Source organism: Neofelis nebulosa, chromosome 8, assembly GCF_028018385.1.
Source record: "Neofelis nebulosa isolate mNeoNeb1 chromosome 8, mNeoNeb1.pri, whole genome shotgun sequence".
NCBI classification, from domain to species: domain Eukaryota; kingdom Metazoa; phylum Chordata; class Mammalia; order Carnivora; family Felidae; genus Neofelis; species Neofelis nebulosa.
This window is the reverse complement of record NC_080789.1, coordinates 45318597-45334425: the sequence shown is the minus strand read 5'-3', so window position 1 is coordinate 45334425 and position 15829 is coordinate 45318597. Positions and strand designations below refer to the sequence as shown.

Genomic DNA, 15829 nt, shown 5'->3' with positions numbered 1-15829 from the left:
TCCACTGTACATGTTGCTCCCCCATCAGGCGTGTCCAGTTATCCTTTTATTCCACACCAACTTATTATATACCCACTCTATGTCAGATGCCACAATAAATACCAAGAATTCAGAGCATGCTGTATACAGCAGATATGGCCCTGATCTCATGAATCATATATAACAGGGTAAGATTGACCCTACACAGGAAAAAAAAAGCAAATACATAGATATTTACTAAATGTGAGAAATGCTGGGAAGGAAAAAATAGAACACTGTGAGAGAACATATGGGCAGATGGGTCAGGCAATTTTAGATTTGGTGTTCAGGAACTCTTTCTCCAGAAGAAGGAATGTCTACTGAGGTCTGAAGGTGAGAAAAGGCTGGGGAGGAAGGAGATCATTTTGGAAATATGGAAAGGCCTGCAAGGGGCTGGAGCAGAGAACTAAGTTCAAGGAAAAGAAAGAAACTGGTGTGTCCGAGCAGAGTTAGTAAGGACGAGAGAGAAGGTAGGAGAGGAGGGCAGGAACTAATCATAGAGTGCCAAAGGAGACTGTGCTGAGGAGGTTGGATTTTATTCTGTGAGTGCAGCGGGATGCTACGGATCGGATCAGTTTTAAGCTGGAATGTGATGTGGTTCCGTTTGTATTTAAAAGGCGAAAGATTTATGCGATTTGAAGAGAAACCAGAGCATTCCATTTGTGTTTAAAGCAGTTATCTGGAAACTTGTAATAACACACTGGGCTTGGGGCAATCTGCATACCAAGAGAGGAATCAGGTAATAAAATTAGGAAGATATTTGAATATTCAGGTGAGAGATAATGGCAACTTAAATAGCCAGTAGATACACAGAGACATGGATGGATTCAAAATGTTTTTTTTAAATGTTTATTTAATTATTTTGAGAGAGAGAGAGAGAGAGAGAGAGAGCGAGCGCCAGCAGGGAGGGGGAAAGAGAATACCAAGCAGGCTCCATGCTGTCAGTGCAGAGCCTGATGTGGGGCTTAATCTCACAAACCAGGAGATCATGACCTGACCTGAAATCAAAAGTCAGACAGTTAACTGACTGAGCCACCCAAGCACCTCCCAAAGTGTTTTTTTGAAGGTAGAATAAGTGGACCAAGGGATAGATTGGATGAAAGATGTGTATGAGAGGTGAGGAAGAAGAGGTACCTAAGTATTATCCTAATGTTTGTGGGTTAAAGGCCTGGGAACAAGCCCTGTGGAGCTGTAACCCTTGGAGGTTGAGAGAAGACGAGTGGCCCAGGGTAGAGACTGATATGGAGCAGCCGGAGAGGCAGGCAGAATACCAAGGGTGTGGTGTCCCCCAAGTCAAGCAAAAAGCTTATTTCAAGATTCAGAAAATGATCAATGAGGTTAAATGCAGCTGAGAGGTGGAGTAAAGACTGGAAAGTATTTCTTTTGGCAGCTTGCAGATTTATTGATATCCGTGGCATGGATTAAAGAGTGAAGGGGAAATGTCCGAGTAGAAACATGTGTATGTAGCATAAAATTTAAAGAAATTTGCCAAGGAAGGAGATCAGAAAATTAGGGTAGGTAGTTAAAGGGGGATAAGGCTAAGGAAAGTTTTTGTTTTGTTTTAAAGATGGGGGACTGTTGTACTAGTTGGTCTGGTAGAGAAGGAGCCAGGATGAGAAGAGCATGATAAATGTTAGAGAAGTAAGAGATAACTGGGACATGAGTCCCTAAGACGGTAAAAGAACTTATGTCTGATAGGAGATATACTTCCAGTAAATCTGGGAATTTGAAAATTCTGATGAATTTGATTTTTTCCGTGTTTTTTCAGCAAGGTCAGTAGCTGAAAGTGAGGTAATAGTGGGCCAGAGAGAGGTTTGAAGATTAAGGATTGGGAAGGGAAGGACGGCATGGCTGTTGTATTGATTGCCTATTTGAGTTAGGGAATTATGAATTTATAATAACACTAAACTGATTGCCTTATTTTCTCCCATGATGCTTAGCAGCATGATGCAGACCTGGAGAAGGAAAATACTTGGATTCATCCAGTATTGGGGTTTCACCACCTAGTGTCCTTGAAGGACAAAGCTGCAAAGGAGACGAGGCTATTTGCTATAAAATGATTAAGATGAGCTATGAAATATAAGCTGGATAATTGGGGAAACAAAAAGAGAATCTGATAGACAAATACCTGCCATTGATAAAGAGTCTTAACAAGTATATATGATCTGAACACTGAATAAAAGAAATCCCCGTGCTTTGGAGCATATGGGAAATGTAATTTGTCCTTGTTGAATTCTCCTAATGCCATGCCCATTAATATGGGGATATCCCAGGGAACTTTTTCAGTCCAGAGTATATGATGAAGAGCCTTTGTTTTCCTCTACACTGATATATTGTCATACCGGTTTCCTGGAGTGGGTTGATCAGTAAATGGGAAAGAAGTGAGATAGCATTTGTTGCTTGAATGTTTGGTATATATCTTGCCGAAGCTTTGTCTTTGTGGTCACCTAAATGTTAGTGTTAGTGTTTTTGCTGTTTTAGTGCCAACGTAGGTATGGCTATTTTGTGCCGAGGGGCACTAATGAGTGCTTCTATTTCATGAGCCACCCCAAGTCACAAGCAACCAGTGGCTTGTCACCTGAGCAGAGCTCGGTGAAAAATAGGGCACTAGACTGCACAACTCAGGAGCCCTCCAGGTCTCTTTCTTTTTTCAGACCTGGGAGGAGAAAGGTTTCTAAGCTTTCCTCAAACCTAAAAAACTGTGGCCTTAATTTTTTTCTTGCACTTTTACTTTTTAGTATATGTGCTGCCGAAACGAGCATGCACTTTTACTTTAAAAAAAAATCCCTTAGGGCAGCTGGATGGCTCAGTTGGTTAAACATCTGACATTTGATTTTGGCTCAGGTCATGACCTCACAGTTTTGTGGGTTTGAGCCCTGCGTTGGACTCTGCGCTGGTGGTATGGAGCCTGCTTGGGATTCTCTCTCTCTCTCTCTCCCTCTCTCTCTCTCTCTCTCTCTCTGTCCCTCCCCTGCTAACCCTTTCTCTTTCTCAAAATAAATAAATAAACTTAAAAAAAAAATCCCCTTAAGCACTACCTTCCTTCCAGGTTGTCCATATAATTTCCCTCCCTTGAGTCACTAGGACATTTTGACTTCTGGAGGTGAGGCTGAAGATGTTGACTCTAGGTACCCCCCCCCCCCCACCCCTTGAGCTTGGTCTTAAAATAGCTAACATTTCTTGGGTTCTTATGTGGCAGGCATTTTTTCTAAGAGCTTTACTTGCTTTATGTCATTTTCTGTGCACAGTCTTCTCAAGTATTATATTATCTACCCTTTGCAGTCGAAGAAATTAAAGTTTAGAGAAAATAGATACCTTACTCAAGATCACATGACTGATAAGGATCAGCCTGAATTCCTATTTAGTTTTCTAAATACACACACACTTCTTTATCAATTGAGTTGCATTTTTTTTTCTCAACTAGTCACCAGCACTAGGTCTGAATGAGTAAAGGAGTGGAAGTGAGGAACTCCATGTACGAACCCTATAGTCCGTGAGCATCTTGATTTACAGAAGGCAGTGTATTTTTACCAGTAAGAATATAGTTTATCTATTTTGTGAGCTTGTTGTGGTCAAAGTCCTTTACCAGGGCATTCAGGAAAAGCAATTCACAAACTTCAGTTTTACCAATAGATTCATTTTGTGTCTCAATAATATTTCAAGCTAGCAGCAGAAGTGAGAGGTGGGGATACTTTTCAGTACCCCAGCACACCCCTATAGACTTACATTCACATTATTTCACTAACAGGTGTAGGACCCTGTCAGCTTGTTCCGGAATGTATGAATTCAGCAATGGCAATATTACACCTCTGGTGATGCTCTTGCATGTTGAGGCATTGATGGCATGATATGTAATTACTAAATAAGAGATCTGTGAAAAGAAAACTGAGGTGAGAATATGCCATTGTCTATAATTGAAGACAAACAAACAAACAAGTCTTTTATGTGCCAGCAAGTTGTTTTGATTTAAAATTTTCTGATTTTCTGGTACATTCTGCAATGCTTTAAAAAAGTATACTGCTTTTACATAATTATACGGATTATTATTATATTATATTATTACATTATATTATATATTATATTATATATTACATATTATATTATATTATATCATATGGATTTTTAAAATAATGTAAATTGCCTTTTTGTTCCTAGAAAAATATATGAATGCTCCTATATCTAAGTAAGTAACTTCTAAAAAGTAAATCTAGGTGAAACACACATTAAACAAATCAAAATCAAAATGGCATGTAAACAGTGATATGTTATTTTCAGGCATTTTGTTCTACCTGTTCAAATAACTTTCTTTCCTAAATACCTCTTGTTTTTTACTGTGTCTGGTGGCCAGATATTCCTGTACCTTGAAAAGTTTGTGGTGGTTCCTTTTTTCCTGGGTTTCCTTCTTAGAAACTTGTTATAATTTAATAATAAAGGTTTAATAATTATTCATATCTTTTCATCCTTGGTTCTTATCTACTAGAATAATATGTAAACATTCTTTTATTTTGCATATAATGCTTTTCCAGGGCTTTGCTACTCATTTTTACTTAATATCACAATCTCCAGCCAGTTTTCAGTTATGAACCAAAATAATATTTTGATCTGTAGTCTAGCTTTCTTGTGGGTTAGTTGGTCATCTGTCCCTGGTTTGGTGTCTTTGCTACTGTTTCTCAAGGTCAGGGAATGTAGAAACATCCTCTGAAGTGCATGGCCCAGGCTTCAAATGGGTTTTATCCAATCCTTGTATGACATTGCTATGATCTGGCAGCTTTTAATCTTCCTTTCTTTCTTTCTTTCTTTCTTTCTTTCTTTCTTTCTTTCTTTCTTTCTTTCTTTCTTTCTTTCTTTCTCTTTCTTCTAATGTTTATTTATTTTTGAGAGAGAAACAGAGACAGAGATGGAGACAGAGACAGAGAGACAGACCACAGTTGGAGGAGGGGCAGAGAGAGAGGGAGATACAGAATCTGAAGCAGGCTCCAGGCTCTGAGCTGTCGGCACAGAAAATGACATAGGGCTTGAACTCACGAGCTGTGAGATCATGACCAGAGCTGAAGTCAGACACTTAACTGACTAAGCCACCCAGGCACCCCTAATCTTCTTTCTTATTGCCCATGGCTCCCTTTGAAATCACCCTACTCTAATAATGCACAGACTTACAAATATTTAATTTTTGAGGTTTAGGTTCTCAGGTTAAAAGCTCCTACTCTAGAAGCTTTGTTTAAGTCAATGGTTTAGCTTAGTTTTATTTTTTGTTGTTACTCCCTTGTGAACTTTTGTCTGTGGAACTTGTATACTTTTTCTCCAATCTTTTCGTCCGCCTCTTTTTTTTTCTTTTTTAACCTAAGTATCTACCTCCTTCCCTTCATACCTACTGTTTATAACACAGTGAAAGCCTAGAAGATTTATTCAATAAAACCAGGTGTTCTTTGCTTTCCATTTTGCCTAAGTTGTATGAGAGAGTTCCTACTTTTCTTTCTGAGGTTGCCAGGAAAATTTAAGATATTTGGATTTGTTTTGATTATATCCCCCATTAGTGTTGTATCAGTCAGGGTTTGGGGTTTCAAGCCACAGAGACAAACTCTGGCTAAGTTAGGCAAAAAGGAATTTATTGGAAGGGTGTGGGGTAGCCCTTGGAATCATTGGGAAGGCTGGAGCGTCAGGCTTACAAAATGTTTGGTAGGAACTAAGGGGACTCAAATTAAGAAACCTCGCCAAGGTCCTGCCAGGGGAATGGCTGGTTCAGCTGCTACCATTAGCATGGCTGCCTCTGGACCCTCAGTGTCACCATCCCAGGGGATCATCTTTCAACTGTTCCTGCTTCTTTGCATTGGTCCTGCAGGATTCACAGTCCTGGGATGAAGTATCTACTTGCCTGAGGCTAGGGCACACGTGCATCCTTTAGCTGCCAGGGAGCATGGGGAAGGGAGTATTTACTATTTTGTCCCTTCCACTGCCAGTAGGAGGTGGAGCCTTCACCTTCCTGCAGGATTCCATGGTGAGTTATTGCCCCTATATAAACGTGGTGTTTAAATGCTGGAAAGCCCAAAGAATGACAAATGCCCACTACAAATTTTTGAGGTACAATTATTCTTAATAGAAAGGAACAGTATTTCAAACTCTTGCTTCAACCCTCTTGTCACATAGTCAGAAAAATCAATGCCTGAATTTACCTGGCATTTCCCAGACTAGTCTTCCAAGTACAAGGGCTCCTACTTCCCAGTGTCACTGAGGCCCAGACTTGCCTCTCTTATCTCATTGGAGAAAACACAGGACTGGGTCCTCCCTTGTGCAGTCCCAGAGCAATATCCCCTAAAGCTTCATTAGCACATTTCCACTAGAGCACAGGATGTGATTCTGACAAATGGGAATCACAGAGAGTTTGATGCAGGAACGGAGAGGAAGCTTTCATTATTATTTTTATTTATTTTATTTTTTAAGGTTTTGTTTATTTTGAGAGAGAGAGAGAGAGAGTTGGGGAGGGAGAGAGAGAGAGAGACAGAGAGAGAGAGAGAGAGAGAGAGAGGGAGAATATACCAAGCAGGGATTCGACGTGGGGCTCAAACTCACAAATCGTGAGATCGGGACCTGAGCTGACATGAAGTCAGATGCTTAAGCGACTGAGCCAGTCAGGCACCCCAAGAAGTTTTCCTGATTCTTAAAAAGAGATTCTCAGGAAGAAATTCTGTTTCCTCTGTGCAATGTCATGTCTGAATGTGATGGTTGGGATTACTTGTACAATCTAACCGCAAAATTGAGGATGAAGGCAAAACACAGGTAAAGGTGGGGCCAAACAATTTCTGGAGGAAAAGAGCTGCAGCTGTGGTACCTTCTCTTATAATAGGAAAGAATAAATCTTGTCATTAAAAAGGTCATTCTAGGGTGGATTTTTTTTTTTTTTGTAATTTGCAGCTAAACATATATAAACCGGTCCATATATCTTTGGTTTTTAATAAACTGTCTTTCTGTGTCCTGAGGAATAAATCCTTTGTGCAGTTTGTCCTCTGTTTCCATGTGCTAAAGGGCTCATTACTAGGAGTGCACAATTATTCCATGTAAACATATTAAAAGATAATAGTGATTTCCTTCTTCAGCTCACCTTTTACTTTTCTCCCTATTTACTTATTAGTCCCGTTGGCTTTTGTGCATGACAGATTGTGGATCATGTCACCTGTTAGCAAAAAAAGTAAAATAAAGATGGTCTCATACCCAATAGTTCAGTCTTTTGATGACATCATATGCAATTCCATCTATCAATGCGAGTTATATATCTGACAAATATGCACTGAAATAATAACTTATGTTCTATGTTAGTGTTTAAATATGACATTTTGGAGGAACCTGATGGATATAAGAAATGTCTCTTTACAGTACTGTCAGTTGTTCACAGGGAGGCATATTGAATAAGGAAAGTCAGGAACCACACAAATATAGTCAGCATTTGCTGGGTCCCCAACTGGGCACATAGATGCTGGCTAAGCAGTGGTAGACAGGAATAACAGGGGCCTTACTCTCATGGAGTTTACAGAGTACATGAGCAGTCAAACTAATGAACAAGCAATTAGAACACAGTGTGATAGATGTTCTTATATGGTACAACGGGTGAGAATGTAAGAGGGGTACTTAACTCAGAATTAGGAAGGGGTGGGAATGGGCAAGAAAGGATTCCTGAGAAAAATGGATCAAGCCTGAGTCCCAGAGATTGAGCTGACTTGATGTAGGCGAAAGAGAAAGCATACATAGCGAAGGGCTTGTGCAATGACCTAGAAAAGGGAGAGAGTATGAATAGGCATCTGCAGAAAGCAGGAAGTAGCTAAGTTGAGGCAGAGAGCAACAAAGTAACAGGTAGGATTTCAGAAGTACAGAGAGACCAGACCACGAGGGATATTTTTAAGTCCCATTAGGGTGTTTGGACTATATTCTGAATGTAGCAGGGTTCCATGTATGCATTTGGTGAAAGCTATTCTGGCTGCATGGCAGAGATGTGATATGAAGGGAACAGAGCAGGAACGGTGGCAGTGCTAGTCATCCAGAGAGGCTGTCAAATAGGAGGAAGGAAGGGGGAACCTTGAGGGAATAGTGGGGACGTGGATCATCACTTGAATGTGGTGGAAATGGAGAGAGAGGCATCCAAGAAGATTACTTGGTTGAGGTGGATAGAAGGGTCGTCACTGGAGAAGGGCTGCCAAAAGGAGCTGATATGGGGGAGGACAGTGAGTTCAGCTTTGAGAAGCTCTTAGTCATCTGTGGAGCATCTAGCAGATATTGGGTTGGGTCAGCAGTTGTGTGCACAGGTATGGGGTTTGGACGTGGGCTGGAGTCTCTGAGTTCCACTGTTCTGATTTATTAGATGATGAAGATGATATTTACCCCATAAATGTCATGGGATTGAATGAGATAAAATATAAAGCAATTCACACAGCAGTATAAAAAGGAGGCAAATATTATTGTTTTCATTGCTCTGTTCTTTGGTTATTACCGTCAGTGATGCTTTTCCTTCAGTTACTCTGTTTCCAGCCAGTAGACTGAAATGATTACAAAGATTATGGCAGCTTATTTCTACTGAGTACTTAACTGTATTCTAGACACTCTTTTCTAATTCTGTACAGATATTAAAACATTTATTCCTAGAATCACCCTATGAAACAAGGGCTTCTATTATCCCCATTTTATAGGTGTGAAGATAGGCACGGAGAGGTTAAGCAACTTGCCAAATCATGTAGCTAGGGAGTGTTGGGGTGTGGACTTGAACAAAGATAGTCAGACTTCCATTCTTGCACTTTATGTATCAGAATATACTTTTGCTAAATGGGCTTTTACCTTTTAATCAGTTTTGTCCCCTAAGCATATTCTAGCAGTTATCTTTGTTCTTTTCAACAACTCTACTATTTCTGAGAACCCTCAGTTCCTTTCACAGTTAATATTAAAACCCTTTCCTACTTTGTATCATAATGTCAAGCCTATTGCAGATTGACTTTCATACACATACCTATAAACATCAATTTCCATTTCATATTTGTAACTCCAGCCATCTTCATATTCATCAACTTGTAGATTTGAAAGGAACTTAAAATCTTCTTATTTAATTGCATACCAAATGTTTGAATTCATCTTGTCAGGTAGTTTTTGTACCAAGACTCCTACAGTTTCAGTCACAGAAACTGTCTTCCCCAAATCACATCTGACTATCTGCCATTGTATTCAGTAGCCTTTTCTCCACTACTGTTTCCCCAGCACATGAAAGCTACCAGCATTTGAGAAGTACACCTTATGTTTTGTGGAATGAATTGATAAAGAAATGATTGATCATCAAAAAAAAAACCAAGAACAAAACAAAAACAACAACCACGTTTACGATTCTGTAATTTTCTTTGTAATTTGACAAGGACAAAACAAAATTTCCTTAATTTAAAATATGACTATTTTCATGCAAGAGGAAGGTTAAAACAACTAAGGAAAACACTTGGGGTTTTCTATTTTTTTGGAAAAAAGAGTTGACATATGTAGCATTCCAGTAACACCTGAAGATTGGAACTGCTGAGAATCCAACAAGATGCTTTCTGCCCTGAATTCTGAGGCAAGCAAGTCAGAGCTGCTTCCTAAGCCTGGATAATTGCCATTTTAGCCTGCTTGAAATGTAAATTTGAGCTTTCTTCTGAATTGGGAAGGGAACCAAGAACTTGAGTTGAGGATCACTATTGGGTCAAGGTCAACTCATAATATGAACAGTTGGCCTGTCTGTGAAGAGATTCTTGTAGTTATGTATTAGACCTTTCGAGATCCATGGAGTATTCCTTTGTTTCCTCTTTGGGATTATCCTAACAACACTATCCATAAGCCAAATCCAAGAAATAAATAGTTCTATTTTGATACATTTTATTATTGCATCACTAAAATAAAACTCAAATTTATGTTTCATAATTCCCATCGTTCCAAAATTTATTCATTTAAGTACTAAAAAAGCGTAAAAGATAATTGTGACAGTTAAATCTCAAATAATTTATTTAAATTCTGGTCCCTGAGTTCTAATGGAAAATGACTCATATGGCATATTCAAAGCCAAAGTGGAATTCAGATTGGTTATTCAGGGTTGCATTTTTTTCAGTAAAGTTATTCATAACACCTGATGACGGTGATGGATTTGTGGTTGCTAAGTTCGTGTTGGGCACTGCATCTTTAGAGTCTGATTAAGTGGGAGTTGCCATTTGCTGTGCTGTGAGTTGCCAACAAAGCTGAATCTGTCACAGGTGCTACGATTTGTATTTCAGAAAAATTTCTTCCCCAAGTTTAATTATCCCCAAAGTATTCCACTCTATGTAAAGTACTGAAAAGAGTCAGCAAGTTCTTTTTTCTCATTTTCAGTACTGTGATGTAAATTAGGATTTTGTCTACTACCTACATGTTGTAGAGATGATGGAATTTCTAATGGCAGGGCCCCTCTGTTTTATAATATAAAATACTATTTTCTATTCATTTTTGCTGCTTTGGATTCAGGAAAAGAATAATGCCAGTTAGTCATAACTAAATAACGTATTCAGAGTGACATAAACCATGCTTCGTAGAAGGGAACAGGCATGAAGTAGATAGAAAATGTGTAGATTTAACTACTAATGATGGAAACTGGGAAATGAGAAGTCCTACGCTCAAAAATATTAAGTGTGGGATTGACTATTTCTTATTAAATATTAATATATGTTTCAAACTCATGGAAATAAGTGTGTATCATTTTTTTGTATGAGACAGCCTGCCCTTTGCAGAGAGACTAGGGAGCTGGACGTGTTTTGGAGACGGTCATCACTCACTCTTTCAGCAAAGCAACTTGTCTTCACATCAGCGTATATCAGTCAGGCTTCTGCTGTTATTTTTTCTTTTCCATAAGACAGTTCTTTTTTTTTCCCCCCCAACATTTCAACAGGAAGTCCTGATGGGGAAGTGTCTTCTAAATATTTCAATGCAGAGATAGTTTCTTTAAAATTGCCCGAGGTTTATTTGGTAGATTAGAGAAAGGCCTTTGACCCTGGGAATCCATAAGAAGTGATTATGGCTATGAAGATAATTTTTAAGATGGCAGTATTGTTTGGTGACTTGATCCAGAGATATGTTATAGTTAAATCTCTTTGGGATATTTTAAAATGGGATTCTTCATCATTTCCCATGCCTTTCTCTTTGCCTTTGTACTAATGCAATTCTAACAAATAGAAATGGTTAATTGAATTGAGAAATAAGCGTGTTTACGGGAAATTGCTCAGCCTTCGAATTGTAATTACAATTTTATATTCTTTGTAGGATTATTTAACCATTCATAAGTATGGCAATGCAGCCAGAAATGATCTCTGGAATACACTATCAGAGGTAAAGTATAGGAAGCTCAAATACCAAAACCTCTTCTTGAATATTTGAATTGAGTTTATAAACCATTCATAATTTTTATTGGCACTGACAGTTGTTTTACTTTTTATATTTCCATTTTCCCCATATTGCTTTATCATTTTAATTTTGATACATTATATTATAAAAATAATGGGATTTAAAATTACTTAAACCATAAATGGTAGTAAAAAGTACCTTGCCTACTTTCCAGCAAGACAGTACTTCTGAAATACAACACTAATATGGTGTCAGGCCCTTATGTTTGAGAGAAATATTGATGTTAAAGTAGTTTTTTTTCTATAGGTGAATAACAAATATTTAAGTTTGATGCTAGACATATTTGGGATACTTAATGATGCTGCAAGTACTTGTTTTAACAATAAACTATGTTTTGTTTTCCATTAAGTAAAAACTTTAATGTTAATAAAGCTTTCGTTTATCTGTATGTATAAAGCTTAACTCAAGGCAAGAAGATTAACTTTACTAACACATTATATTAGCTTCACTGATTTTACATGTTTTCAAACTTAAGTAAATCATAAAGGTAAAAATAAAAATGGCTCACTGTTAATTATGTTTATAATTCATGTTTATAAAACTAATTTATGCAATTTTGGTTATAAAGGCTTTAAAAAGGAATGGAAAATATGTAAATATACAAGAAGTAATGGATCAGTGGACACTCCAGATGGGTTATCCTGTTATCACCATCTTGGGAAATACAACAGCAGAAAATAGAATAATAATTACCCAACAACATTTTATTTATGACATCCGTGCTAAAACTAAAGCACTTGAACTTCAGAATACCAGGTACAACACTCCTTTACATGAAAAAAACAATTGCTTTTATTAGTATGTTTCACTGTGGGTTTTTTAACATTTTAAAAAGAAATGCTTACCACAATTATAAAATGTAAGTGAAATATAGTTTTCATTTCTTTATTTACATATGGGGTTTTCATTTTGATTCCTCTTTTACTCTCATTTCCAGATATTTTAACCATCAAAATGACAGCATACCAAAATTATTTTGTTTAAGAAGACAGAGTTTAAATTATCATGGTGATTTAGAAAGATATGTGATTTCTTACTTTTCCCTGTAAATGTTTGTTGAATTAAATTCAAGAAAGTTAAGATGCATCGAAGTCAATTAAATGGAATGGAGCAAACTGAGATTTATAAAATAGATGAGAATAGAAACTATCCAGAAAGACTAATTAAAACAAACTAAAAACCACAACCAGACTAACTAGTGTCTGAGCCAAAGGAACTCAAACTAGATCCATTTTTAAGTGGTCTAAGTATCAATGCTACTTAGCATCTAAATATGTTCTCTTCCCTCATTTTCAGTGTTTGAAACCACTGAACACACAACATACATAGAATTTTTATTTGTTGTTAAACTTTCTTTTCAAATGCTTATTTAATTACTGAAAACAGCACACAGTTCTTCTTCCTCTTCTACTTTGTATTTTCGTATTGTTTTGTGTCTTATTAAAAGCTAAGCCAAGGAAAGATAATAGAACTTAAATCAGTTCATTTCATTTTTTAAAAGGTGCCCTGAGACAAGATTGAAGGGGGGGAGACAGAAGGGATGGGGTTTAAAATTAATAAATGAAGTGAAGTGCTTGGATGAGGTTGGCCATTCTGACTCCCATTACCCTGGGATATTAGAACCCTGACTTTACCATCCACCAATACCTAAGAGGTGTGAGGCATGAATTATTTTTTGTTTTTGTTTTTGTTTTAATTTCCAAAAGGAATAGAAATCATTCCCAGGCAGGTTAGTTCCAAGATGGGCTATACGTAGGAGTGAAAAAGAAATTCATGAATGTTTTCTGGTGACTAAATGTGGAATGTCACTCAGGAAGGCATGGTCTTAAATGTCCTGGTCGGCATATATTTTGGCCTTCACCAAACTGCCCTTGCAGCCCAACTGTTTCAGTACAGTAGTACCCTGCCACACTGTCAGGGTCTGACTCTGTCAACGCCTCTTTACTCAGCCGGATCCCGCCCAGCTGCCAAATGCTGCTTTTGGTCCGTCCTCCACCCTCTCTGGCCCTGGGCTAAACCTGCTTAGGCATCAACCCTGGCCTTGCCAGGAAGTACATAAAAACTACTTGACTGTGGCAAAGTTAGAGAGATTTAGGCCATGCCTTTGAGAATGATCAGTCTGACACAAACATCACTGATGCAGAAAAACATAAAGGACCCGCAAATGACAGAACAAATTTTGAACAAAAATACTCTGTCAGCCTATAACATGCATCAGATGTATCAGCTATGGGTCTGACTCTTTAAAGGAAGAATTTCTCCCAGGCTGTATAAGTACATCAGCTCTATAGAGCCTTGCTTTTGCTAGAGTTATAAAATCATATGGATAATTTTGAACCCTGAGAACTTGGCATGTAAAATATTAAGAGTAAGATAATACATGGAGTCCCTTTAATCTTGAAAATTATTTTCTATCTATTTTGAAATAACAGAGCTTGCAGTTAAAAATTTTGTATTCAATTGTATATTATTGATCATTTTATTCACTCTAACCTGTGGTCAGAGCTTCAAAACCAATTCTATCTGTCTTTTGTATATAGCCTATCTACATCTTTATTAAACAATGCAAGCTGTTGATCCAGTAAAATACAGTGCCCACGATACAAGAAACCCCATAAATTGCGGACATTTTCTGAGCCAGTATACTCAATTGTTTGTCTTGAATTTTTTAAAGCATACTAGAACATCACTACAACATTCCCAAAACATTTTTAGTGTAATAATAATTATATTTGTAGCACAGAAAGATCTTTACGTCACTAATTATTGCATAAAGTTTGATGACATATAAAAGTGAATTAAATATTTGCTAGAATTTATGCACTTTGGAAATTCTGAATTTGTGTGGTTTATTTTTTTCTTTATGAAGTAAATATATTGCAACCTTAAGTAATATCTCCTCATATACTTATGGAGCTTCTCAGAGTCCCGTGCTACAGAGAATTATATTTACCTCCACACTAGTATTTTCTTTTGCTATTGACCCAATGACAGCACTCTCTCAAGGGTGTATGGTGTCTACATTAATGCTTTCCTAATATTGGTACCATTTTTTAAAAAAGATTTCTCACACTAAAATAAGTACCTATTATTGTCTACCTTAATGTGGTTATTAGGATAAATATTGTTTCATTAAAAAAATGTGAACTATGAAGAGAGATAGTCCCAGGGAATATTAAAGAAAAAATATCTTTGAGGTCTATTGAAATGCATTTTGTGTATGTTTTTGTTTTTGTTATTTTTCTGCTTAAAACGAGATGGCTAAAATGAAAACTTAGGTGGCTGGGACACAATCTAATTTCACAAATTCTTTTTTCTAGTCTTTTTTCAAACATAACCTACTGTAGGGTGAGATTTCCTTTATACCACACCACACTTCACTCAACAGTGTTTAGTGTCTTCCACCCTTTTAAGTTATAACCATAAAGCAACCTAATTGCCACACTTTCTTTGATTTTTGAAATGAAATTTGTGAAAAGATCAAATATGTGTTGTTTGGAAAGTTATGAAAAATAACACATAGGATTCATTGGATAGCAGTTCAGAAATGAATACAAATTTTAGATATGCTTGGTATTTTGTAATTTTTATTTTGTTTCTGTGACAATATATAGATTTTCACTGTGTGCATACACAATCGTACATACATGCAGACACACAGAAGGCAAAAGCATTCTTAGAAAAAATATAGAAGACTGTTTCAAAAGTTTTACAAAATGCCCGAATGTTTGTATCCGAATACCTTATAGTTAACTCTTTTGCATTTGAACAGCTATGTGCCGTTTAGGAAGTTTCCTATATGTATGTGCCATTGACTGTAAACAACATGTGGGTATTGGCATGAATCTCTTTTTCTGTACTTTAGAGAATTTTGCTGAAATTCAAATATTGAAGCATGCCATAGAAATTTTATTATAATTTCTAGCTTCACTATTTAGAAGAATAGAGTCTAACTAGATGCAGAATTATATTTTTTTATATAAGGGAAAATAGTGTTTCATTCACATTCCATGATCATGATTAAAAAAGATATATGTATCCTTGAGGATTTTTAAACATCTTCAGTTTTACATATTTCTTGCCCTTTAACTGATACTTATTTGGCTTCACAATTTAGTTGACTCCATGTGGAAGATGCATACCAAAAAGTCAAGTTCATAAAGTTAATCTCTGTCTTGCCCATAGAATGATTTGGCCCCTTTTATTTTACTTTGGTCTAATCCCATGTGATCCAATTCAACAGCAATTTATGGAATGCCTTCCATTTCTAGGCTTTTTAAAAATCTTTGGTACACAAATATGAGCTCATAGTTTACTTTGAGAACCAGATGCACAATCAAGCACTATTCTCTCTTAACTAATGCTTTTGATTAATCACAAAAGAGTT

At 37.0% G+C, this 15829-nt stretch overlaps 1 protein-coding gene across 1 annotated transcript in view; it reads left to right on the top strand.

Moving 5' to 3' along the window:
- TRHDE (thyrotropin releasing hormone degrading enzyme) overlaps nt 1-15829 on the top strand; it is a 395717-nt gene that overhangs the window by 286622 nt on the left and 93266 nt on the right. Inside the window, exons 8-9 of the mRNA XM_058742021.1 lie at nt 11302-11367; nt 12011-12198. Coding sequence (XP_058598004.1) covers nt 11302-11367; nt 12011-12198 — 254 coding nt within the window. The remainder of the gene's footprint in view (nt 1-11301; nt 11368-12010; nt 12199-15829) is intronic.